Source organism: Rhopalosiphum padi, chromosome 3 (assembly GCF_020882245.1).
Source record: "Rhopalosiphum padi isolate XX-2018 chromosome 3, ASM2088224v1, whole genome shotgun sequence".
Classification (NCBI taxonomy): Eukaryota; Metazoa; Arthropoda; class Insecta; order Hemiptera; family Aphididae; genus Rhopalosiphum; species Rhopalosiphum padi.
Window position 1 is genome coordinate 69,649,840 of NC_083599.1, and position 27,181 is coordinate 69,677,020.

The following is a 27,181-nucleotide window of genomic DNA, read 5'->3' on the forward strand; positions in this document are numbered from 1 at the left end:
GTTGGTGGTGTGTGTATGAGTGCGTGTACACTTAAATTATATAGTAATGTCGTATACGCCGATCACTCGAACGTACAAAATAAATGAACAACCAAAAATATCATAAAATACTTTATTAAACACGTCCAATGGTAATCGAGTCATACGATCACCACCACTGACCCCTATTTGGTCATCTCATCCTTATATTTGTATTAATTATATTATATTGTATATTTTATGTTTAGTCTAATCATCTTACTGATTATGCATACAATTATATTAATTGTAATATTAACCTTGTTATCTTACCCTATTTACAATATGCGTATTGTAAATTGTCTATTTGAACCTCCTGAAAAACAAAGTTTAGAACTATATTGCTAGATCTAAACTGCTAGATTGACCCAATAAACTTTTTCTTCTTTCATTGATATTAAATATTCTTATTGTGCCCTATAATTATGTTCTTGTTTATTATTATAATGATAATATGTGAGCATAATACAGTTACACTATATTATAATACATTTTGTATAAATAAAAATAAATATTATCTATAATAATATATTTTTTATTTTTCAGTGGAGCAATGAATATGAATTTATTAATTGATTTATCATTATTTTCATCACACACATTAATAATTACAGACAAAAGTGTTATACGAAACTGCATTGATGATTACTTATGAAAAAAACCTACCTACCTAGGTATCTATTTTATAGATATTAATATCTCGTATTACAATAGACATTTTTTAAATTTAGGTATAAATTTATTACATTATACTAATTATTAGTAATTACAATTATGCAAGGCTGGGCATTAACGAGTTAAAAATTAAAATTAAGTTAAAACGTTAAGTTAATATTAACTAAGTTAAATAACTCGTTACTTTTTTTTTGAAACTAAATTTTAACTTAATACGTTAATTTTTTTACATACTTAACGTGTTAACTTCAAGTTAATTATACACAGATTTCTTAAAATTAAGTTAAATTTTAAATTTGATACAACCCATTCATTTATAACTTTGTTGACTTCAGAAATATTAGATGTAATAGAAAATAAATGGGAAATCCGAAATTGTTTAATTAACAAATAATAATATAATTGTATACACGATACGGGTCGCGACATTCGTGTACTCAATTAGTTTTTTTGTAAACCAAGGCATAAATCAACCTAATGACATTAACTCATACGCCACACATCCCGAGAAATACGTTATTACAATATTACTTATTACCTGAAATTATTAAAATAACTCATGGTGAAAAAATAATTTCACAAAATATTTGTTAACGCTCCGATTCAAAGTATTTATACTCCAGGGTTTATAGTATATTTAAACTCCACGGTGATGTTATTACTTATTTTGATGACTGCTATACCTCTCATTCATATTTCATACTGCTCATTCCCCATTAGCCATTGTTTCATTACTAAAGTGTGAGTGCAGTAGGTACTGCAGTTCGGTTAAGTGTTAACACAGTTATTTATTATTATTTGTTGTAATTCAGTAATTTCACTGCGCAACCGTGGTATTTTTACTGTTTTTTCTTTTCATTATCATCATTTAAATTTAATATTAATTAATGATGACCGAGTCAAGAGACCTAGGGTCAAAATGGCCACATTTAAATAAATATTTTGAACAGTTACCTGCGGATATTTTGAATCAAAGTGGAAATTATGTGTTCAAGTGCATTCTTTGTCTTCCAAAAACTAAATTATTGTCAACTTCGAAAACATCCAATTCAAATCTTAAAACTCACATTAAGGTAAGTTTAAATAGTTTAATGTTTAAAGTGGTATCGTAATATTAGTTAATAGGTAGGTATAATTATTATTTTTTTAGTTATTCATTTATTCTTAACTTTTTGTAACTATACTTAATTATTTAATAATCTAAATTTATATATACATTATACATACATACAACATACCACACATACGTTTAAAAGTAAATAGTATCTACAATTTGTATAGTAATATAAAATAGATGTATATTTCATTATTTTAATTTTCAGCTAACACCTAATAAAAATTAAATCAACAAATTTAATAATATTAGTAGAACATTATAATTTTTAAAAACGTTGATATTAATATGTTATTACATACGAGTTGATAATTTGGTATAGGTTACATATTTATTATTTACCTTATAATTTAATATTTATTCAATTAAATATATGTATTATCCATGAGGTAAATATAATACATTTGCTATTAATTTTATGTTGAATTCATTTGTTTTTTAGCATGTACATCCAAATGAATTAAATGAATTTAATGAAAATAGTAAAAGGAGGTTAAATAACAATATTTCTGTGCAACCATATAAACAATTAAAGTTATCTGAAGTTGGCCAAATTTCTAAAAAACTTACCCAAAAAGAATTTGACCGTGAAAATTTAAGGCTTATTATAAACACTGTATCACCGTTTTCTATGATTGAACATCCTGCGTTCATCAACTACTGTAAATTAACTTCTAATAAAGTACCAATGTGTAGAAGAAATTTAATGAGAGATATAAATTGTTTATATGATGGTATGATTCAAGAATTAAAAACTGAACTGTCCAAAATAGATTGTGTTTGCATTACTGCTGATTGTTGGAGCATTTTTCACAGGTAATACCTATTACCTAAAATACATTAGTAAATTACACCAGTTAAAATAGAAATTGTATTTAATTTTATTTTATTTCAGGTCTTTTATGGGATTCACTGTTCATTGGCTTAATCCTACTACACTAGAGCGTAACTCAAAAGCACTTGCTTGCAGGCGGATGTTGGGAAGACATACGTATGATGCAATTGCAGAACTTATTGATAAAGTACTCACTGAATTTGACTTACAAAGTAAAACCACACTGCTTGTAACAGACAATGCAGCAAATTTTGTAAAGGCATTCAAGTAAGTAGTATCCATTCTAGATGTATATGTTTTGATTTAAATAAACGTTTAAATAATTTTAGAATATATAACACTAATGAAAGTGATAGAAGTGGGTTGAGTGCTTGTAGTACTGGAAGGAATACAGTTATTGAAGAAACCGAAAATGATGAAGTACTGAGAACTATAAACATAACTGATATTCTCGATAATGGTGATGATTTTGATGAATCATCAGAAATAAAATTACCAAAACACCAAAGATGTGGTGCAGCACATACATTAAATTTAATAGCTACAATAGATATCCAAGAAGCTGAAAAAGATGGTACTTATAAAGTTAACAGTCGACGTGCATTTAGTAAATGTCAAGCAATTTTCAATAAACAAAATCAGTCCTCACAGTGTGCTGATAAAATCAAAGAAATTCTTGGACGATATCTCATAACACCAAATGCCACAAGGCAAATTAAACTATTATTCATAAATTAATAATTTAAAAAATATAGCTGTGTTTTATATTGAAACAATTTATTTTAAATTAAATTTTTAGATGGAATTCATTTTACGATGCAATTAAATGTATTGTGGGCAATATAACAAAAATGGATAAAGTATTCGAAGTAGTTCAACTACCACCTTTTGCAGTTCAAAGAGACGTGTCATTTTTAATTGAGTATTGCAAGGTATTATAATTTATAATTTATTTACTATTAGTTCAATGATTGATTATTATCAAGATTCTAGATACCTATACCAAAATCATTAATTGTAGATATGTTTTTGAATTTTTATCTATAAATATTAATATTAGTGCTGTTCATTATTTTTTAGGTAATGAAACCTATTTCAATAGCATTAGATGTGTTACAAGGGGAAAAGCATGTGTGTATTGGATATCTTTTACCAACTATAACAGCTGTAACAAAAGAATTGAATGAATTAAACAATTTAAATTACTGTAGACCATTAGTTATTGCTCTCAAAAATGGATTAAAAAAAAGGTAAAATAAATGTATTAAATATTATTATATATTATGGCTAAATTATAGTGAATTTTAGTTTTAAGTTTAATAGAATATTTTACATTTGAGGATGGATGAGGTATCTTAATACTTGTTATTCACTTTTATATATTTTTTTCACTATTTATCTAGTTCTAGTTGATTTTGAATTAGTAATTTAGTATTATTTTGAATATTATGTATTGAGTTTAAAAAAAAATAAGATATTAATGTACATATAATTTAATATAATGCAATTTTTTTGTTTTAATTATAAGCTGTTTAGCATTACCACATTAGTATCATCAGCAAAATATTAATGTTACATTAAATTAAAATTTGATTTCAGATTCAATAGTTACATGCAGTCTAAATCTCTTAAAGTTTCTTCAGCATTAGTCCCAAAATTTAAATTGGCTTGGGTAAGCCCAGAAGATAGAATTGAAACTAAAAATGATATTATTGATTTTGTGAGTTCTGAATTTATTGAAGAACCCAATATTACTTCTTCTCAAACTTTATCTCAATCTTCGACTGAGCCTTCAGCCCATAACACTGATATTAGTGATGAAGAAGATAATTTTTTTACTTTTTCCTATAATGAAGTTGTTGTTAATAATTCTGATATATGTAATTTGATTTCTGACTACATTTCTAACTCTAGTATAAAGTGTCCAATTGATTTACCAATTCAACTGAAAAAGCTCTACATTAAGTATAACACTGCAATACCATCATCGGCACCTGTAGAACGGCTGTTTAGTGCCGGGGGTCAACTTTTTGATAAAAGAAGAGGTTCAATTTGTGACAACAATTTTGAAATGACATTGTTGTTAAAATATAATAAGTATTTATAATATTAAAAAGTAAAAAGTAATGTTCTGGTTAATGCAAGAGTTAAAATTTTTAACTAATCCTCAGTAAATATTGCTAAGCATACCACATGGTTGTCCACGTGAGCCCAGAAATCTAAACTTGACCCAAATTCCAAATTTGTCATTCATTTCACCTATTTTTCTTATAGATTCAAAAATAATTAAATTTTTAATTAAGTTAATATTAACTTAGTTAATTTTTTTTATTCATTAATTATTAACTTAACGAAGTTATAAAAAATACTGTAGTTAACTTTTAACTTAACTTAACTTATTTTTTCTTATATTAACTTAACTTAACGAGTTAAAAAAAATCGTTAACTTGCCCAGCCTTGCAATTATGTAATTACCTATATTGATTCCAAATCTTTTATCAAACTCTGTACGCCTATAAACTTTTTTTTTTCAGTTATTTAAAAAAAAATAATCGTGTATAAACCACCAAATTTGTTCAGCTTCTTGGGGATAATGCAAATTTAATGCATGAAATGATTTGAAACATATATGTCCAATACTTTAATGGAGGTTTCAACTGTTTTAAGTTTATAATAAATATAATTTATTACTGTATAGTAGCCAATTGTATCATTTGAATTTGATTCTTGATTCCCCACAATGGCAACATATGGTTGAACCGTTAGATCACAATTAAATGCACTGTCGATTTTGCGTTCATAAGTGGTCTTGAGATCATTCACATTCTATGTGTAATAAACAATAAATTATAGATTAAAGTTAGGTACCTACCTTAAATGTTATATTAGGTAGGTAAAGCTATATAATATGCTATAATCATTTAGAATATACAAATCAAGTTTTTATAATTTCATATAAATAATATATACCTAGGTACTACTAAAAATGATGAACACTGAACACATGACTATACACAATAGGTACACTACACATATTTCTATACTACCTATATAGGTAGTGTTATTGTTATATCTGTGTGATACTATGACTGTATGTCAGCATGTGATATTTTGCCATATGACCTTGTTGGTATTATAAAAATATATTAATGATAAACCAAAAAATAATAGACCAAATCTAAATGTATATAGTATACATAGCTATTATGTATAGCCATATGGGTACCTAATCTTTTCTGTGGTCAAACTACAAAATGTTATTTTGGTTTGGTGTGCTAAAAATTATGAAATAATCTGCCCTTAAACCATTAAGACCAAAATTTAAAGTAAAACAATAAATTATTTTAAACTTACAGTAATGTTTACTATAACAGCACTAGCTTGTTCCAGTTTTGATGGTTTTCTCATTGAATATTTTGAAACATTCCCATCAGTTGTTGTCTTTTTGGGGACTTAACTATTTACTGGCTTGAACAGGTAAGGTAATAATCGAATTACAGCTAAGTCATCATCTCCTAAAATAATTATTATTATGAATTATAGAGTTATAGTAGATAACATGATTCTATAATTACTAGTATTATGCAAATATAATAACAACATGCCTAATAAATAATCAAGTGTTAAGATTTTTGTAACTAAGTTCTGTTTATTCAAATTCAAATTAATTTCTCTTTTTTTTAAATATATTTTCAACATTTCTTTAAAAATGTCAAATTTTTGGATAAAGCATATTGATTTGTTAGGAAATAAATGATCAAAATCCATATTAATCTAAAATAGGACTAAATATTTCTCTTTAATAAGCACATTTGTATATACAATACCTAATCATTTTTAAAATAGAATAATTAAAAATAATATCTTTCAAGCATTAAACATTTTGAATTTATGTGAATTTGTTAAAATTAAATATACCATAATATTAAATAAATTAGTACTTGTAGGTGTTATAAATAAATATATGTTATAAAAGGTGCATACAAAGTTATATAGGTAATAAAAGGAAAACTGTTTATAATTTGTATAATTTAACTTACAAATATGTTACCTGTTGGTTTTTTTAATGCAGGATATTTAAGACTATCATTATTATTAATATTATGTTTACTTAAACGATAATGAACAGTTTCTTACCATAGCTGATATAATGTTAATTCCGGCTCAATATTGTGCTTTAACCAAGAAAGTGAATCTAAAATATCTGTTTGATATAAGAGAAAAAGAACTTTTATTAAAATTAATTAAAGCGAACTGCACACTATGTGAGTTGCCAATAGACACATCATACTAATCAATACATAAATACATAGGGACAGAGTGAAATTTACAGTACTTTATTGTTAACAATATAATATAGTAGTATATAATAGCCTGGGTTTATGATAATCTATAAATTAAACAACTATTTAAATAAAATGCATATATAATAAGTTAGTTAATTAAATTAGTTAAAAAATAGGTAGGCTACCTAATTAGTTGTTATTTAAATTAAACAAAAAAGTTATTTGATGAAGGGTACATTTTAATTTATAATTAGTATAAAAAAAAAGTAATTATATTATTATACATTTATAACCTTCATTTGAGAAAACTTAATTTTGTTTATCATAAGGTTTATTAATATTTTGTGTACTGAGTTTTTTTATTTCTTTTTTGATATTGCAATACTTATCATAAAGTTTCCCTCTATTAGGGCTAACTTTATTCCCAACTTTGTAATAAGGAATGAAATAAACATGTTGAGTTTCTGAAGGGAATAATTCTTCTATGCCTACAATATGGATATTTCAGTGTTAATACTTACTAATAGTTATTTTTAAAAAACTTCATAAATAAAAAAAAAATGGTAATATTATTATGCACTTAATGTTTAAGTAAAATAGCATGTTATAAATTTAATGTTATGTCAACAAATTTTTTAACATATCAATTATGATACTTTATTCTAAAAACTGATACATTAATAAATAGATACATTTTTAAATATTAATAAAATAAATATTATTGATTTGTCAGAATAATGATGTTGCAAATATTTAGTTGATATTATATTAAAAATTAAAACAAAAATTAAGGTCTCATTTACTTAAACAATAATTAAAAAGTTAAAATATGTAGTGGGTATTATTTATAATAACATAATTAATAATCTTTATTTAAAATATTTCCGTCTAATACAAATTAAATATATATAAATAATAGGTATCACACTCTAAAACAATTTAAAGATAAAATATGAACCTTTGGAAATTTTTGAAAACCGTAGCGTGTCAATTTTATTTGTCCCTTCAGATTTGAATACTTCATGTTTAATTATTTTTCCACAGTCTATTTCTCATTTTAGAATTTAAATATCCATTTGAAACATAATGTTGAAGTATAAAGAGATCATCTTGGTATTGTTCCAATATTGTTTTAATGAAATTATCTATAACTTAAATTTTGTATTAATTAGTATAAAAAATATTTTAACATTTCCTACTATTACTAGAATTTCCACCAATGGGTTGCTCACTATCTGCAGAACTTTCAGTATCTGACATATCAAAAATGTTTTTAAAAGTTTTGATTGGTTTTGATATATCTATTAAAATTAGGTACAAAATATATATAGGTAGGTACTAGATATATTAGATTACACATATATTTATTGTTATATTATTTTATTATTTTTGTATAAATAATAATAAAATAGTTCAATATTTAATTATTTAAATAAATGATTGGTTGGAATTGATATGATTACTATAATAAGTACCCAATTTGTTTGTAGTATTGTCTATTACAATTGTCTTCAAAGGATCTGGTGTGTATATTAAATCTTTAATGAATAATTTATACTTAATTATAATAATAAATATAAATATTCAACTTGACATTTTGATATACCAAATATGGATGGGCCTCCCTCTGGCTTAGTCACCACTAGAATTGCTATAGCCCTCAAAAAAGAAACTAAAGATTTTTCTAGGGGTTTTGTGATAATTTAAAAGCATCATAAAAGTATCCAGTACTTATAGACCTGAGCTACCCAAATTTCAAACACTATTTGCGCCTATGCCTATTCCAACTTAGGAAAATTACATTTCATCACTTTTTTACTAGTTGCCTTTTTCTTTTATAACAATATCCATGTTCAAAAATGATTTAATTGTTAAATGCGTTTTGTTTTCAAATTGGATAGTCTTACAAGTAAATAAAAAATTAAGAGCGAAGAATACTTATTTATGAATTATATTGAGTTTATAAAAATATGCATTGCATATAATATAGGAATATTTACTTCTTTTGATTTTTTAAATTTATTATCGAAGCTCTTTGACCCATTTTTGGAATTAAATTAACTAGCATTGATTCCGTCAACAACAACAAATTATTTTCATTAATTTCTTCTACTGAAAATTAATATTGTTTAATAATAGCTACAACTACATGAAATATTTATTTTAATAGGACGTATCCGCGTGTAATACCAAATCTACACGCACCGGATTGTAATTTGTAACTACAGATTGTTAATGGTTAATTTTAGAGAAAACTGACATATTACTAAACTTTTAAAGGAAAATATAAACTCTGCTTGAGCTAAGAGTTTTTTTTTCATATTATTAATTTATAATGTTTCTTAAGTACCTGAATTAATTTAATTTTAAAATACTTATAAATTGTTTCAAATAAACATACAAAATAAAACTTTTTGCTTGTGTACAGTTTATATTCACATCAACAAATTCGATAAATATAAATTTGCTAATAATAACTGAATAAACTGTAGTAAGAGTCCGATGTGTAGATTTACTGTTACGTGTGTTTAAGACAGATAAAACAGAAAAACGTCCTCAATACTAATTAGTAAGTTAATAAAACTCGTTTGAAAAAAGTGTATTAAAATATTTTATTCACATTAAAGTTAAATTGGTTTTATTCTTATGACTATTTATAGAAAATAATATTAATATTCTATATTACATTACTAAATCATTACTCATATGGTATTAAAATAAACCAAAAATAATGCTGAGTATCACTATTTGTGTTTTAATTTAAAAGTCAAAATACCTTCAAACTTATTGACTAAATGTTTAAGCCCCACGTCATTTACCCAATTTTTGGTGAATTCATTCATATCTAAATAGTAAATATATGAAATGAAACTTTCGCAAAACAAATTACTTGTCACATATTGTATGCTAATATATATATATATATATATATATTTGTATATACATTGTGTATATTATACATGTGTATAATGTCTGTACATTATAATGGTCATTGGTTAATATATTACCTGAGTAGTGTAGTAGTGTTATGCAATATTTATATATTGGTTAAGAATATTAAAAGTTTTTACCTACCGACATACCTACCTACCAACCTACGTAATCATAATAAATGTGAAATTAGAATTAGAATTAGAAATATAATTCGAATTAGAATTTAGAATACTGCGGATGGTTGCATTATTACAGATAAGCATTATATGACATAAAAAAAGGAATAAACAAATCAATGGACTTAAGTAATTAAATAATAGAGAATATATTGAAAATATTTCCTATGTAATAAATTAAAATATTATATTTTTTAGGTATCGATGTTTAATAATAAAGGGCAAAGGTACTTGTTATATCTTATATAATAGGCATAGGCGCAATTAGAGTAAAAAAATTGGGGGGGCTTCAGCCCCTCACATAAATTTTTCAATCTGCCTCTCAGAAGCTTTTTTTCCACCCTTTACCCTCTATAGAAAATAATGTGCTTATTGGAAGGCAAGTAAAATTTAAAAAATAAAACAATAATTCACTTTTAAGTATAGGTAACAGATTTAATATAGTTTTTTTACATTTTATATTCTAATTTTTCTATTTTTATTAGCAAATGTATTTAAAATAATTTTGGTGTCAACAATAATATCTCTCTCAATATTAAGTATTGCCAATTTCGAAAACCATTCCTGTGACATAGTAGACCTGAGATAATTATTAATTCTTCTCATTGCAGAAAATGACCGTTCGCAAGTAGCCGAACTGACCGGAAGAGTGATAGCCAATTGAATCATTTTAAAAAGATTTGGAAACGTATCTTTAGATATTTTTTCTTTGATGGTTAAATAGCTAGGAACTCCTTTTATCATATTTTTCAATACAGTCATCTCACATTTCAAATCATGAGGGATGACTTCAAACAAATTCTGTAAAGTAAAATACAAATATACAATTTTTAAATGAAATAAGTACTTGAAAAACATAAATCATATATATAAAAAAAAAAACCCTTATATTGATTTATAAGTAATGATGATCCCTCAAAGTCTAATTTTAACAAGTTATCTATAAAAGTCGCAATTTGAATGCTCTCTTCAGAAAATCTTTCTTTCATTTGACATATTATTGTATCTATTACTGGATAAAAAGCATGTATCTTCCAATATTCTTTTGGTTCTAATGTAGTGGTACTTGTATTATCACTTTGATGATTATTTTCAGCTGAAGTTGATGACATAACCACATAATTTTTTAGATTAGTGGATTCCCTTCTCTGCCTTTTAGAGCCATCTAAGTTCAATATTAAAAAAAAAATATTATCATATTGAATTTTAAATATTTAATTAATTAACAGTATAATATAATGTACTATCAGTGGATAAAAATTTACACTAAGTACCTTGAAAGGGAACATTAATTTCAATTCCATTTTCTTTTGAAAATACAACCATTTTTTTCCCACAGTTCACTGTAGTGAATAGAAGAACGATAACTTTTTAATGTATCAATTACTCCTTTTATCAAATTTGCAGAATTTCCAAGTGTTGCTGATTTTGACTGAAGTTGAATACTTAATATATTAACAACTTTTAGAATATCATGAAGAATGAATAAATAAGCTACAAATTTAAAATTTGATATTGTAGAAACAATACCTAAAATAAAAAGCACAATAAAATCAGTTGCATCATATGAAACCAATGGTTATTTAATATTTTTCATAATATACTAATTGCTTGGGCAACACATTTACTTTGTTGATCATCAATTTCATCATTTAAAACTTTAGCTATGGCATTAAAATTTTTTATCACAGCTTTTAAAGCGGCAAATCCAACGAATGTCACTTAACTGAGAAAGTGTTGTCTTTTTCATATTCAATTTAAATTGTAAATCAGTAAGTTTCCCGTTTTTTGTTGGATGAGAGAAATGAACATAGAGTGCCTCCAAAGCGTTAAATAAGTTTCTAGCATCCTTAAAAAAATATATATAAATACAAATCAGAATAATAGGTATAATAAATATTAATTATGAATTTTACCTTTAAGTGCTTGCACATATCAATAACTACTAAATTAATCTTATGTGCCATACAATGTACATATACTGCACATTTAGCTGGAGGGTGAACTATTTTCAATTTTGCTTGAACACCTCCTATGTGACCTGACATGACATTTGCTCCATCATATGCCTGTCCTATGATGGGAATTTTATCTAATTTAGATGCATTTAAAAATTCAACCAATTTTAAAACCAAAGCATCTGCAGTTTGCTTTTCTGATACGTCAACAAATCCTAAAAATCGTTCATAGATGTCCATTCCGTGGGGATATCTTACACAAATACTTAATTGCTCTTGTTTGTGAGACCTAGTAAGTGTAGAAAACTTATTAAATATATAAAAACATATTATTAAAATATCAATTTTTACTTCCAAGATTGTATTTATTATTTACCTAGCCTCATCACACGAGATACTGAACATTCCACAATCTATAATTTTTTGTATAATGGTAGATTTAACATTTGCAGCACACGTCTCTATCAGTTCATTTTGTATACTCCAACTTGTATGGTTCAATAAGGTATTTTTATATACATTGCAAAAGTCTGGATTATGTTTTGATAAAAATTCACACATTTCTTTAAAATTACCTAGAACAAAAAAAAAAACAAACAAATTTTAACAATGAAATTCAATTAAATAATTTTAAGGTACATTTTAAATAATATAATAAGTACCCTTATTAACTGATGTCTCATCTTCACGGTGTCCTCTAAACGCTATTCCTTGTCTGCCAAGATATAAAACAATATCAATTAAACATTTAATGTACGTTCTATTTATTTGTATTTCTTTTTGAAGAGCAGTAGACATCTTTGCAATAACATCACCATTTTTCACCGAGTTTTTATAAGCTGACCATCTTAAATTAGCAGTCATGTGGTGGTCAGAAATTTCATGCAATTTTAATTTTGTTTTTCCTGTTTTTGCATGTCTATTTCCACTCAACTATAATAGTAGAAATAGGTACATATTATTATATAATACATTTTAAAGATAATATTAAACAATTATGATCTATTAATGTAAATAAGTGTATTTAAAGTGGTTAAGCTTGTCTTTTTCCAATTATTAAAACCTGTTGTTACGAAAACATTTTTTACATGACCAGAACTTGTTGAAAACATTCTGCAAGGAAAGCAAAAAACAGCATCTTTCTCTATGCTATATTCAAGCCAGTTATACTCCTTGAAATATTTGGAACAAAAAGATCTATTTTGTGATCCAAATGCTGTTTTAGGATAAACCTATATGCAATAAATTTATTATTTTACTTTTGTTATTAAATATTGAAGAAGGAAAAATATTATTTTAAATTCTGATTGGAGCTAAAAAGCTAGTACTCTTAAAATTATAAAATTATTATAACTTAACTTTAAAATAGGTTGCACAGGGCCAGAATCTAAATTACCTAGATTGACAATATCCAACTTATTTCCTTCTTTAGGACTTAATAATGTCGATTGACTTGTCTTATATTCAACTAAACAATTATTCACATCAGGAGACATAGAAACATCATTATCAGAAGTTGAAATAGTTGTTTCTGAATGACTAGAGTTATTTTTTCCTTCATTGTTAATTATACAATCTGTTTTTTTTTTTTTTAAATTAAATATCGAAAACATTTTTAGTTTACTAGCTTTTTTAAAATTATTTTTAAAAAGAAGAAAAAGAAAATTAGGTAATTATGATAAGTAATAACTTTTTGTTCACAAAATAGCAAATGCCGAAATATAATCACAAAGCATGATGCACGAATGAACGGAATGAACGAATAATGAGAGTACGTTTGTAATGTTTGTATTAGGAATGCAATCGTAATTGAATGGTCAATGCAGTATTGCAGTCTAAGAAATAAATATAACAATAACAAATATGGTGGTGTATTGACGCATTGTAATGCTTGTCTGCTAAGGACGGTTTGGTCGTTTGGTATGCTCGAATGCTAAATAGCGTCAATACAGTTTTTGTACTTTCTGTAAATGAGCTATTTATAAACCTACATAATAATATGACGTGACTGTATAACAGCTATACCTTATCTTAATAAATTGTCATTTGTCAATTGTGGCCACTCGCAAAACGACCGAGAATGGAAGCTATAAATAAAGTCGGGGATAATACTTTGTTTATTGATAATGATATACTGCGGTGCGCTATAATAAGTACGGTCTAGACTATAGAAATAATAGACTTATTATTTAAGACCATGATTACAATATTGTTACTAAAAAAAAAAATAACAAAAATTTATTTTATTCATTTTTTCAGTACTAATCACATAATGTTTTTATTTATCAATATAATAATTTAAAGTTCTGTATGGTTTTGGGGGGGCTTTGAATGTTTTTGAGGGGGCTTAGCCCCTCCAGCCCCCCCTAATTGCGCCTATGATAATAGGTATATTCATTGCCTTCTATGCATTGTGTCATATCTATTTAAATTTTGTAAATAGAAGCGTATTTAGACATTAGAATAAACTATATTGAAAGTGACTAGGCCACAGAACATTTTGGATCGTGAAGAATGTAGGACAATATTTTGATGTTGATAAATCGGTAAATAGGTAGTTGATATAAAAATTAAATAGGACTGGGATTGACGTAAAATATCTGTCTTGTTTGGTCGCGCGACAAATCTTACGCGTATGGTTAGTTGTTTGCCGCGACTCGCGTGGACTTTGATTAGGTTACCAAAATATAATAATAAATTATTATGACAATAAATCAATAGTAAATTCTCAATATATATAATAATACGACACTGTCGAAAAGTATTACAAATATAATATTATAACAACACGGGGCCCCAAAATAATAATAACATATAAATTATAACATAAATAATGAATTTACCTTTAAGGCAAAAAGGGTATAATACAATAAAAAAATAGACCTGATATCCTGCAGTAGTGGTGTCGATCCAACTTCCCTGGTCCGAGTTGGCAATCTTCCTTGGTATGATGAAATGCTCGGATTAATTTGACGACGTAGCAATAATATAATATTATAATAAATATATATATAGAAAATACGGTCGCAGCGGTTACCGTATATATAATGCAACAACCGAAGATGGTACTTGGCCGATAAATGTATAAAAAAAAAACGCGATCACATGTTGAATGTCCGAATATGACAAATAACTCACGATTATATCGGTTCGCACAAGACGCAGCAATAATAAATAAAAGTTAATATTGATGACTAAGAACGCGAACTTAGCGGGTGTGAAAAAACACGTGACTTTCAGGTGTCACCTGACATAAGAACATGGGCACACGGGAACGGTGCGTAACGCCTACCGTGGCCACACACAGGTCGACCGGTTTGACGGAAGTCAGAAAAAGGTGTGAAGATGGCGCAAGTTCACGCGTCGACCGAGACGGCGGCGACAAGTTCGCGGCGATCACAGCTTGACCACTCGGGAGGGAAATAGACAAGTGTATGACCGGACTGTCACTCGTGTTGTAATGGCCTTTGACCCGGCTGAAACGCGCCAAGAGAATCGGTGTTCAAACAGTCTTTGTTATTGTAAAATAAGTTATTCTTTAAAATTGTATAATTGGTAGCAATAAACTTTACCCAATGCCTAATATATATCATCACTTAAATTAAAACTAATTTGAATTTGAATAATGAAAATGAAACAAAAACTTTTTAAAATATCACACTATTTTGTAGAATATTGTCGTCGAACTCTCGAAGTTATGATGGATGTTGACTGTTTCTCTGTTTACTGTTGACTGAATACTGAATAGTGATTACCACAGATAGACCGCCGCGAAGTCGTAGCCACTGGTCCGTTTGCTAATAATTGCAATAGTTACAATTTTAAGTACCTACTTACCAATATCGCGTTCACGTGTCTGCCAAACTGCTGTACGTTATATACTTTACAATCGTAGTACTTTTATTTTATACCGCGTAAGCGTATACTCAGTTAGTATCGAATATCAAGGTACGTATTAAATGTTTTCGTAGCATTCACTCGAGTAAAATCCAGATATATATAAGCTTAATCGTAAGGTTTTTAAAGAAGATAATCGGCGATATACGAGATAATGATTAATTTAATGAGTAAGTATTATCAGTGCCGTGCCTAGCATAATCAGCGCCCGGTGCGAAGAATTATTTCTAGCGCCCCCACCCCCTCTACCAAATATTTTTATACTTGTAAAAACATTAGGGAAGGGCCGGAGATAGAATCGTCAGATTTACCTTATTTTTCACATTAAACATTTTTGTCGACATGTACATTGTACAAACACATCTAAGAAACAAAACAAACTTTTCAATCTTATATAAAAAAATTATAATTATTAGCACTTTACTAGTATAATAACCTTATTTGTAACTAATGGCCTTTGTTGTCGATGTTATTTTTGTGATCAATAAAAAAAAAAAACACATCTAAAGATGATACGTTATCAGGGAGAGAGCCTTTTTTGAATATATTTTGTGAATAATATTGACAAATGCAATAGTATTAATAATTATTATACATTTTATTTGAACTCAGAAATTCACCAAATCTGTATATATAATATAATAGTTATAACTTAAAAGTATGAAATAGTATAAACATGTTATTAAAATAGGTGATAATGTTTGAAGTAAACAGTATTTAAGTTAATATGTTAATCAAAATAAAAAATCGCATCACTGAGTTAATTATTTTTATTTAGGTCACAAGTATTAAAAATGTATATTATCTTAACCTCTTCGTGCATGTAGGTATCATATGATACCGCAACTAATTTAAACCGCTTATAAAGCAGCTGTTAAATATTTTTGATCCATTTGTGCATAAAGATATCATATGATACACTTGATAACAACCGTCTCATAATATTCGTTCCTATGTTCATACTATATGAGAATTTTTAGTCACATGTGTGATAACCTCCTGTATTGATAATACGCAAAATATACCGACAAAACTGTTGTTATATCTCATCGTTAAAATATTTTAGCTACATCAAAAAATATTTTTTAGGTTTGTTTTTGTATAAGGTACACGTAAAAGTACATGTAAGAGTCAATTTTGATCGTTAACATCTATTATTGTTAGGTAATATACTCGGTATCATTTGATACAACTGTGCATAATTGGTACCTACAACTATACTAACAAAAACTATTACCTAGGTAATATTACATTTGTTTTTATTTTAGTAATAATAAATGGAGAAGTTGAAAGACGATGAAATTGAGTTATTCTTGGACTTTGAAATACCAAGTGACTCAGAAGTCAGCTTTTGTGATAGTGAAGACGATGATAGTGATGCTGAGAATAATAAAAACATAAATGATGACCAGGAAGATAATATTGAAAAATTAAATTTATTGCCTCAATATATTAACTTCTTAGGGGATATGGACAATGATATAAGGTTTGAAAATAATAATCCATCTAATGAGCCTGATGGCTTTGTAATAATCGACGAAAATGATGTACATGATTTTGATAGTTTTTTTAATAACATAATACTCCAAACACAAACAGATAGTAATGTTAGCAAACAAACTATACCAAAATCTGATGTTGCTACTCAAAACAATTTAGTCTCACCCACACAAACATCTAACCAAATTCTAAATCCTATAGCCACTCAGTCACTAACAAATAAAAAAATAAAAACTCCATCAACCGATTCTAAAAGTAAAACTAAGTTTAAAAAATCTACTTTACTAAAAATTAACAATAATAAACATAATTGTTTACCTGTCAAGAAAAAAAATACAAAACAGACAAAATGGTTTCCTGGTAGGGATAATAATCATACAAACTCCATACCTACTTTTACTGGCAATAAATTAATTAATATAAATGTAAAAGAAACTACTCCTTATTCTGTTTTTATACAATTATTCACTGAATCTCTTTTTGAAAAAATAAGAACTGAAACAATAAAATATGCTGTTCAAAATGGAAAAGAAAATTTCAACTTATCTATAAAAGAATTGAAAGTGTTTTTTGCAATCAACATAGCAATGACATATATAAAATACCCAAATGTAAGAATGTATTGGTCTTCTCAAGAGGGGTTGAGAATGAACCTTATTGCTGATGCTATGACTTGTAACCGGTTTGCCGAAATTAAAAGGTTTATTCATTTTGTAGACAATTATGAAAAACCTCAAGTAGTAACTGATAAATTTTGGAAAATTAGACCTGTTTTAGACATTTTACACAATTCTTTTCATTCAGCTATATCAACTAGTCAAAATATAGCCATTGATGAAATGATGGTTCCTTTTAAGGGTAGGAGTTCATTAAAACAATACTTAAAATCAAAGCCTAAAAAATGGGGATTTAAAATTTGGGTTCAAGCCGGAACCAATGGATATGTACATTGTTTTGAGCTATATCAAGGTGCCTCGAAAGACAAAAAATCACTTTTTGGTCCAATAGGTGATACAGTTTTGAAATTGTGTCATTCAATACATGGTGAAAACCATAAACTTTTTATGGATAACTTGTTTACTACTGTTCCACTATTAAGAAAATTAAAGTCTCTAAACATACCTGTCCTTGGTACTTTAAGATTGAATAGAGTAACTGGAATTGAAAATTACCTAGTCAAAGATAAATTGTTAGAAAGAGGTAACTGTTCAATAGCCACATCTGATGACAATCTGACTGTTGTACGATGGAAAGATACTAAACTAGTACATACTATATCGACATATGCTGGGGCTAGTCCTGAAGATATAACTTCACGTTATGATAGGAAGGAAAAGAAAAAAATTGAAGTCACTCGTCCATTTGCTATACAGGAGTACAATAAATTCATGGGGGGTGTGGACCTCATGGATAGAATGATTGCTCATTACCCTCATGGATTCAAGAACAAAAAATGGTACTTGAGGATTTTTTTTCATTTTTTGAATATTAGTATAATTAACTCATGGATAATATACAAAGAAAATTGTCAAAATATACCACTTCTTCAGTTTAAAGCATCAATTGTTTGGACCATGCTCCAAATAGGAAAATGTGATACACCAAAAAGAGGCAGGCCTTCCTTACAATCTGATCCACCAAAAAAAAAAAAAAAAAATGTTTCCATTGTAGTTTCAGAAATAAGATATGATGGTAAGGAACATTATCCTGGTAAAACGACAAAAGCTCAAGCTTCTAAGTGTCATAATTTATATTGCAAATCAAGAACTAGATATATTTGTAAAAAATGTGATACTCCAGTTTGTCCAGAGTGCATGGAAGACTTCCATAGAAAATAAAGAATGACCTATAATATTTTTTTTTTTACTTTGTTTTGATATTTGTTGGGTAACATTTAGTATTGTTATGTTTATTTTGTGCAATTTAGTTATTGTTTACTATTTTTATTATTATATTATCTTCATAAGAAATATTACAAGTTATTATTTTAATTTTATACAGAGTATGAAAGAAGTTTTTCATTTATTTTTATTTTGTTAGTAACATATTTTTTATTTTATGCATATATTAATTGTATTACTATTATTCTTAATCTATTTATAATCACAAGCTGTGAAAGATTTAATTTTTATTTTATACAGGGTATGTTCAAAAGCTGTGAAAATATTGTTTTTATTTCATACAAATTGTTATTATTTTATGTTTGGATTACATTAAATATACAAACATCTTTATAGTTATTCAAGTTGTAGATATCCTAGATATTCTAGGGGGAATGTCCCCCTCCTACCCAATATATTTAACTTAAGTATATAGTTAATGTGTACTTAATAATTTTAATTTGTCAAAATTTAAAATGTATTAATTATAAAAATGCATTTAAAAAAAAAGTTGTTCCAAATATGCACAGAGGTATCATATGATAACGGGGTTGTAATCTATCTTCACGACATAAGGGTTGGTCCTAGATTTTTTTAACTATTTTTCTCATTATTTATGGCCCAAATTCTATATAGGAGATTTTTTTTTTGAAAATCTAAAAAGTCGTGCATGAAGAGGTTAATTCTTAAAATATAATAAGTACTTGACTTGATTTTATAAACTTATTTTTCGAGATTTGATCGATGCGAAGTTTTCAATAACATCATCGAAATTGATAGTTTGTGTAATTTTATTTTCTATTGACAGTATAGCAAGATTCGATAATCTTTCTTGAGTCATGGTTGAACGGAGATATGTTTTAATTAGTTTAAGTTTACTGAATGATCTTTCCCCAGATGCAACAGTTACAGGAAAAGTAAGTAATAGTCTATAAGCGATAACTAAATTTGGATACACTGAGCTTAGTTCATATGTTTTTATGCCATTTAATATGTCTAAATAAGTTGCCATTTTTAAATTAGGTATAATTGCTTCACCTTGATACTTAAAACATTCAATTTCATTTAGTAATTCACTATTCAGGTCTGAACTATATTTTAAAACTAGATCAGCAGCGTGTTTTTTAAGATCTTCAATCGACAACGTATTAAGATGGAACCCAGAAAGAAATTCAAAATCATTAGTAATGTTCGACAATGCTTCAAAACGCCAAGATATTTGTGAAATTTAAGTGTCCATAACTTGGTTGTACTCCAATTTAAGTTCCTGTTGTATAGTAAATGTCGAATCAGATGCTTGTTCACCACTCATTTTCTTAATTTTTTTTGGCCTTTTAGATTTAAATATTGTTGAAATTTCAGCTTCATTACATACATTATTTGCTAAAAGATTAATAATTTCTGATCCCTCATTTCGCATTTCTTCCAAAGCATTTTTTAAGCCCATCACAATTTTGGATGCATTAGAAATAGAAATATTTGATTTTTGCAAGGTAATATTAACTCTATATACTTGATTTAAAATTGAGCCACATAACCAAAAGATAAACAAACTCAACATTAATCAAACCAAGTAGACTTTGAGCACCGGAGACTCCATCCCCAAATTCTGAATTTTCAGATATGTGTTGTAATGCTTGTATAACATATTTCAACTGAGTAAGTAATGAATGTACAGCATTATACTTCGATTCCCAACGTGTATCACTATGAGATTTTAATGTACATTTTAAAAACTGAGATACTATGTTCCAACGAGCAGTCGAACTAGAAAAAAAATTAAATATGCTTTGTACTGTTCCGAAAAAAGTTACCATTCTGACTGAAACTCGAGATGCATGGGCTCCAACCAAATTTAGACTATGCGCAGTACAAGGACAAAATTGTGCATGTTTATTTATTTCCTGTAATCGAGATTGGACACCTTTAATTTTTCCAGCCATGTTGGCACCATTGTCATAACCTTGACCACGACAATTTTTAAATTCTAATCCATCTTCGGAAAGTTTTTTTAAAATTTCTTCAGCTAACCCTTGGCCTGTTTTTTTTAGTTGTAGTTATAAAATCGATAAAACTTTCCTCAATTGTATATTTATCATTGGATTCAACTACATAACGAACAATTTGGGTCATTTGTTCTTTATGTGAAATGTCGGGCGTTGAATCAAAAATTATAGAATAATATTTAGCTTCTTTGATATTAGAAATTATTTTTTCTCTGACAGAATTACCAAGTAAGCAAATGAACTCATTTTGAACTTTGTTAGATAAATAAGTAGTTCTTCTATTGGAATTTGATAAATGTTGCGCAATAATAGGGTTGTAACTACTTATAAGTTCAATCAAGTTTAAAAAAATGCCACAATTAGACTTAGTAATATCATTACTGGAACCTCTAAGAGCCAAATTATTAACACAATCAAGGATAATTTTTAAAATTTGTTTCCACCTTTCTTTTTCATTTAAAATTTCTTTTTGTAATTCTTTATCAATTGTTCTCCCTTCTCTTAAACGTTTTTCAAAACTTTTCCATGTAAAGACATTAGATTTATGATCAAATGTATTTTCGTGGTCAGGAATTCTCGGACTAAGTTTTCTCCAATCATTAAATCCGGTTTTAGGGTCTGTAATAAATGCCCTACTCATTTTTTGTGAAGGAAATAGCATACAGTGAAAACAATAAATGGATTTAGTAACATCACTATACATTAACCAATTTCGTTCAATTTTATCTCCATTTGGGAGTGTTTTAAAAAACCAATCTGCTGAAAATTTTCTTTGCTCAAAATTTTCTGAATAGGAAAAATCTGAATTTTTACCTTGTTCTGGTCCGTGTTCTATTAGAAGTGTTCTAATTTTATCATTGATGTAAGGCCGAGAAGACGGATCATTGAAATGTAATGGTTTTTGCACAATATTTTCCGAATTATTATCCGAGGAAGTGGAGGGTATTGAATTTATGAAATCCGAAACGACCGAAACATTATCTTTATTTGTTGATGTCTGTTTAGACAAATCATTTCCTACATTAATGGAAAAGTCTACATGATCTTCCTGAGCCTGAGAGTCTTCAGGGTGTAGAGAGTTAATAAGTGGTAAATCATTGGATAATTCCGTTCTACTAGTATTACCTTCTAATGATTTCGACAAAAATAATTTCATTTGCTTAGACAACTTATCATTATCCTCCAATTTTCGTTTTCGAATTTTGTTATTCATGGCACCAGATTTTTTCGGGGGGCCCATTTTAGTCTAAAATAAATTAATTGTTCATTGTTTTTATAAATCTATCAAACTTAGTATCTAGGTGAGTAGGGGTGTATGTATAATAATTAACACATTTTAAATTTTGCTTTTAATAAAATATTTTTATTTAAAGCAATTCTTAAAAATGAATTACTCTTTTAAGATTAATACTGATAAATACTGCGGACGGCGGTCAGGTGACGCGTCAAAATTTACAAATTATAATAATTCAATTAATACCTACACGCAAAAAAAAAAATACCACAATACTTACTTAAGTTTTAATTTTGTAGTTATAACTAAAAACATTTGCTTTTTTTTGGTTCAATATGAAACTAAATTTAATTTCAATACTATTTTGAACTAAAACTAAATAAAACTTATAACTAAAACAGCATGTTATTAGATATCTGATTATTATTATTATTATCTGAATAAATATGTTATACAATTATAACTGTATATGAATATGAGTATCTATAAAATTTGTTGTTTTGAGTGATTTCATTGTAAAAATTATAACAGTTAAAAAGCAAAATTGGTTTTAGTCATACCTAAGTAAAATTATATCAAATAATTCAATATCATGGACACCTATTGAGTATCATACTAAACCGGTGTCATTTATTTACAAATTTTTATTTGTTCAATTAAACGAAAAGTAACTTACCTTTGAGGCTTTAATGAATAATTGATTCCTAATGAAAAATATGCACTATGACAGTATGACGTGAACACTCAACAGTCGTTGTTATATGTCGCAGTCTATGTTATTAAATTAATTTTATCAAGTAACAATAATAATAATATAGTTGTTATCGACGACGTGCGACGGCGATCAGCGACATCGTCATTTCGGGGAAAAAATAAATACTAACGCTAAAAATAAAAACACTATATTTGTCAACCGGTAGGAAATCAAGGCAATGCTAATTATGTCGAGATAGTGGTGTTCGACGAGAAAAAAAAATATGAATTAATATTGAGTATTTTAGTAATATTACTTAGATTATAAAAATGCATTTGGCGCCCCGGTGGTCAATGGCGCCCGGTGCACACGCACCTCTTGCACCCCCCTAGGCACGGCCCTGAGTATTATAGGTAATGACATTAACCTATTAGCTTAGATTAGTAATTTAATTTCGTCGACTTTTAAGATAATACTGTTATCGTTTTGATTGACATAGATACCTACCAATACGTAGGTACTATTTTTATTTATTTTAGGTAATATGGTACTCCGTAATCGTTTTTTATTTTATTGATTGTTGTTCGACATTTTTGCTATCGACATAATACTACAATTACGAATTATTTTACTGTTACGTATTCGTCAATTTATAATAATTAATATGACAACAAAACGCCCTGGTTCACCTCCTATGGTCGAAAATATTTTTAAAAAAATCGGAAATTTATACCTCTTTGATCTTTTTACAAAAATAGAAATTATAAACACATTTTGAATCCGGCGAGCGAGCGGTGGACATTGCTAATCATTATTGTCTTACACCAAATTTAAGGAATAAATTGTAAATACGTACGTAAATTTGGTTATAAGTTTTTGTTAATTTTTATTAGTATAATATGATTAATATGTAATTTAATATACTTTAATACAAACAAATTAAATCGTGCAATTATAATAAATATAATATATACATTGTTATTTATTGTGAGAAATCCATTATAAGTGTTTCAATTAACGTTGTTTTGATTAACGTCATGTTTGGACGTTAAACGAGGACTTACTGTAAGCATTTGTACTTTTTTAAGTGCATAAGTTAATGCATATTTAGTACCTACTTTTTAAGAGCAATAAGTTCCGATCCCTAGCTGATAACCGATAATATAATACGATTAATACCAATATGTCAATATACCATATTTTAAGCAGTTATATCTACAGTTAATAAATTTAATTTACAATTCTATATTATAGTAATTTGAAAAACCTTGGTTGATAACTACCTAATAAATTATTCATTAATTAATCATTATCAATATTTTCTGAGTGTAATCAATATATTATTTGTTATCATCTAAAACCGAACACGTTTAAAAGGAGAAATAATATTTTTCAATATTTCATTATCAGAACTCTACTGTATATATAATTATGTATTTACAATATAAGTTGAACAAAGAACAGTCAAAATGATACAGTTACACCCACAATTGAATGCAACAACCCTTCGCTAATACCAACACACACACACACACACACACACACACATATATATATATGTACATGTATATATGTAATATACCAGGTGTTCAAAATGTTTGGAGACTTGGTATGCATATTTTAATTCTTGCTTAGGTTTTAGAGCAATAACAGACAACACCACCACTGTAAATTTATAACGTAAATAATAACTTCAATAATTATATCATAATATTATCGTTTATCAGTTCCAATTCCAACTAGTCTAATACCGATCTCCAAACATATTGAACATCCTGTATATCTAACGTAGCCTGAGCTCATTTTGTTGTGTACAAAAGAAATTCCAAACCCACGATGGCGATATTATCTATATAAAATATTGTACCACCACTACCCCATTATTTAATGTGTCGGTCACAAATCCAGAGTGCACGGGAACATGAAAATAGATTTTCGATGACTAAAAAAAATAATTTAACAAAATCAAAAAAATAACTAAGGTAGTTCCTCCAAAGTTTTCTTTAATAGCAAAAAAATATAGATAGTATAATATCTTAAATATTGTTCACGGATGATTGAATTTAAAATGTTTACAAAATCGCAGATTATTTTATACACGTATAGTGAGAGGCTATGTAGATCGTGTTACTATACAGCAGAGCGACTTTATTGGTATAATTGTGGATTGGTAAACACTGTTTGTTCGATGTTTGTGGCGGGGGAGACAGTCGGTTGGATGCAATATACCTGTACACAATTTCCCATTTCTTCAGCCCCTCATTATGTTTTCGTAAACAGGTTACTGACTGTCTTTTTTTCACGTTTGATTATTTTATATTTGTGTGCACCACGAAATTGGAATATTTAAAAAAAACTTTATTTCTATTATTACAGGAAATTATTTTTATATTCAATAAGTATTCCTATTCCTGCATTATATTACAATATCTACTAATATTTACAAATAATAATCATTTTTAAAAATATATTCGTCGTTGTTAGATCAATTTCTTCTGTTTTACGAAAATACACCTAAAAGGTAATATATTTTTTTAAATAGATATTCAATGATATCTTTCTATTGAACTTATGAAGTTAATACATTTTGTATAATGAACGAGTTGATTTAAATTATTAAGTTTATTACCTAACCTAACCAATTATCCAAACTTATACTTTCGAATTGCTTCTCTTGTCATTGTGTCTCCTGCTCCCGTACTTACTGGTTTATCTCCTTTTCATTATTTACAAAAATTATTATGTTTAATATTAATGTATCGATTATTGAATGTCTCGGTTTATTTGTAATTCTATTTAACTTTATATAATTGTGTGTATTTCAGAATAATGATGAAGACTTTTATTTTAATATGCATAGTTGCTATACATTTAATAAACGCAAAATCATTAGGTGAACGACTCAAACATGATCCGTTCTGGGACGACTTAAACACCCATTGCGGATCAGAATTGGCAGATGAGTTGGAAGCGATATGTCAAGGAAAATACAATGAGTTACCGGGTTAGTCGAATGTGCCTTTGTAGAGTTAGTCTAAGCTTTGTTTGTAGATATTATATCCAACTAAATATAATTTGCGGACCGTGCTTAAATGTTTTAAACGTCTTATTATAATAAATTTATAATAGAAATGAAATTGTATTTTCCGAAATAATTATGTATGCAACTGTAAACAAGACTTAGTTTAAAAGTGTAAATCTCTATGATTTAAATTTTACATTTACCTTCATCTTTTTTCGTTTTTAGTCGGTGTGTCTCAATCAATAGTACATCGTCGAAAAATGGGCATACCACTTATAACAGAGGAGTGCTGTTATAATCCATGCACCCGGCGAATATTAAAGGAGTATTGTGCACCAAATCAACAATAAGTAAAAATCAATAGTAGATATTAATATTAAATAATTAACGTTAAGAAATTAAATTTTAAAATGTCAAAATTGTTTATATTTATGTCACAAGATTGTTAAAAAAATAACAATAACAATAAATAAAAATATTTGAAAAATAGTGAATTTCCTGAATTTTAAACTTCATTCTTTTCTCAGAAAAAAATAAGGGAAGAAAAAATTTAATTTGATAAAGAAAATTAGCTTTACTTTTTCTTATCGACTTAAATCCTACATTAATATTTTAAAACTATTTAGAACTTGTTAAGCTTAAGTATTTGGAACTTCATAATTTTGTCAGAGAATGCCAAAATAATTCAAGTATGAATCTGACAATAAATTCATCGTGTTTATTTATCCAATGATGGCACTAGTTCTAAGTTCTTACGTTATTCGCTAAAAGTTGGTTATAAGTAAATCTCACTTATTTTAATTTAGATTTTTAATTAGTTTATGAAATTAAGATAAATTGAAATAATGTTTACTTAATCAATTGTTCTCATGTAAACATCTTAAATAAAATAAACAATTTATAGACTTTTGGTAATAGTAACCAATATTGTCTAAAGAACTAAGCTTTTGTA

General features: G+C 27.2%; 6 protein-coding genes and 1 pseudogene across 6 annotated transcripts; 3 read left to right on the plus strand and 4 right to left on the minus strand.

Moving 5' to 3' along the window:
• The first annotated feature begins 1,098 nt into the window (after nucleotides 1-1,098).
• LOC132927725 (uncharacterized) lies at nucleotides 1,099-3,918 on the plus strand. The gene is made up of 6 exons (XM_060992309.1): nucleotides 1,099-1,766; nucleotides 2,250-2,623; nucleotides 2,703-2,909; nucleotides 2,972-3,352; nucleotides 3,442-3,574; nucleotides 3,723-3,918. Exons 1-6 carry the CDS (start codon nucleotides 1,581-1,583, stop codon nucleotides 3,894-3,896), a joined length of 1,455 nt encoding a protein of 484 aa, XP_060848292.1. The 5' UTR covers nucleotides 1,099-1,580; the 3' UTR covers nucleotides 3,897-3,918.
• On the minus strand, nucleotides 3,876-9,789 carry LOC132925536 (uncharacterized; annotated as a pseudogene).
• A 705-nt stretch (nucleotides 9,790-10,494) lies between these two features.
• On the minus strand, nucleotides 10,495-11,364 carry LOC132928073 (52 kDa repressor of the inhibitor of the protein kinase-like). Its single transcript, XM_060992640.1, has 3 exons — nucleotides 11,313-11,364; nucleotides 10,925-11,203; nucleotides 10,495-10,841 (listed from the first exon to the last, which is right to left on the minus strand). The coding sequence occupies exons 1-3, from the start codon at nucleotides 11,362-11,364 to the stop codon at nucleotides 10,495-10,497; spliced, it is 678 nt and encodes a 225-aa protein (XP_060848623.1).
• Nucleotides 11,365-11,631: 267 nt separating this feature from the next.
• On the minus strand, nucleotides 11,632-12,736 carry LOC132925538 (zinc finger MYM-type protein 1-like). Its single transcript, XM_060989927.1, is given in 5 exon segments — nucleotides 11,632-11,725; nucleotides 11,727-11,887; nucleotides 11,955-12,285; nucleotides 12,373-12,571; nucleotides 12,659-12,736. Coding segments are annotated over 4 exon segments (771 nt in total). The 5' UTR covers nucleotides 12,558-12,571; nucleotides 12,659-12,736.
• Nucleotides 12,737-17,170: 4,434 nt separating this feature from the next.
• On the plus strand, nucleotides 17,171-19,231 carry LOC132925539 (piggyBac transposable element-derived protein 3-like). The gene is made up of 2 exons (XM_060989928.1): nucleotides 17,171-17,648; nucleotides 17,826-19,231. Exons 1-2 carry the CDS (start codon nucleotides 17,171-17,173, stop codon nucleotides 19,229-19,231), a joined length of 1,884 nt encoding a protein of 627 aa, XP_060845911.1.
• A 757-nt stretch (nucleotides 19,232-19,988) lies between these two features.
• LOC132925540 (uncharacterized) lies at nucleotides 19,989-22,519 on the minus strand. The gene is made up of 4 exons (XM_060989929.1): nucleotides 21,981-22,519; nucleotides 21,505-21,668; nucleotides 20,787-21,311; nucleotides 19,989-20,473 (listed from the first exon to the last, which is right to left on the minus strand). Exons 1-4 carry the CDS (start codon nucleotides 22,517-22,519, stop codon nucleotides 19,989-19,991), a joined length of 1,713 nt encoding a protein of 570 aa, XP_060845912.1.
• A 3,520-nt stretch (nucleotides 22,520-26,039) lies between these two features.
• LOC132925541 (insulin-like growth factor I) lies at nucleotides 26,040-26,579 on the plus strand. Its single transcript, XM_060989931.1, has 2 exons — nucleotides 26,040-26,211; nucleotides 26,455-26,579. Exons 1-2 carry the CDS (start codon nucleotides 26,040-26,042, stop codon nucleotides 26,577-26,579), a joined length of 297 nt encoding a protein of 98 aa, XP_060845914.1.
• Nucleotides 26,580-27,181: the final 602 nt, after the last annotated feature.

Coding starts and splice junctions, on each gene's coding strand:
- LOC132927725 (XM_060992309.1), top strand. CDS start 1,581: ATGATGACCGAGTCAAGAGACCTAGGGTCAAAATGGCCACATTTAAAT. Junction 2,624..2,702: donor TGTTGGAGCATTTTTCACAG/GTAATACCTATT, acceptor ATTTTATTTCAG/GTCTTTTATGGGATTCACTG. Junction 3,353..3,441: donor ATAACACCAAATGCCACAAG/GCAAATTAAACT, acceptor TTAAATTTTTAG/ATGGAATTCATTTTACGATG.
- LOC132928073 (XM_060992640.1), bottom strand. CDS start 11,364: ATGGTTGTATTTTCAAAAGAAAATGGAATTGAAATTAATGTTCCCTTT. Junction 11,204..11,312: donor AATTAATGTTCCCTTTCAAG/GTACTTAGTGTA, acceptor TATTGAACTTAG/ATGGCTCTAAAAGGCAGAGA. Junction 10,842..10,924: donor ATTACTTATAAATCAATATA/AGGGTTTTTTTT, acceptor ATTTTACTTTAC/AGAATTTGTTTGAAGTCATC.
- LOC132925539 (XM_060989928.1), top strand. CDS start 17,171: ATGGAGAAGTTGAAAGACGATGAAATTGAGTTATTCTTGGACTTTGAA. Junction 17,649..17,825: donor TCCATCAACCGATTCTAAAA/GTAAAACTAAGT, acceptor TAAATGTAAAAG/AAACTACTCCTTATTCTGTT.
- LOC132925540 (XM_060989929.1), bottom strand. CDS start 22,519: ATGGGCCCCCCGAAAAAATCTGGTGCCATGAATAACAAAATTCGAAAA. Junction 21,312..21,504: donor TGAGTTCATTTGCTTACTTG/GTAATTCTGTCA, acceptor TAAAAAAAACAG/GCCAAGGGTTAGCTGAAGAA. Junction 20,474..20,786: donor GTGGCTCAATTTTAAATCAA/GTATATAGAGTT, acceptor GGCGTTTTGAAG/CATTGTCGAACATTACTAAT.
- LOC132925541 (XM_060989931.1), top strand. CDS start 26,040: ATGAAGACTTTTATTTTAATATGCATAGTTGCTATACATTTAATAAAC. Junction 26,212..26,454: donor AAAATACAATGAGTTACCGG/GTTAGTCGAATG, acceptor TTTCGTTTTTAG/TCGGTGTGTCTCAATCAATA.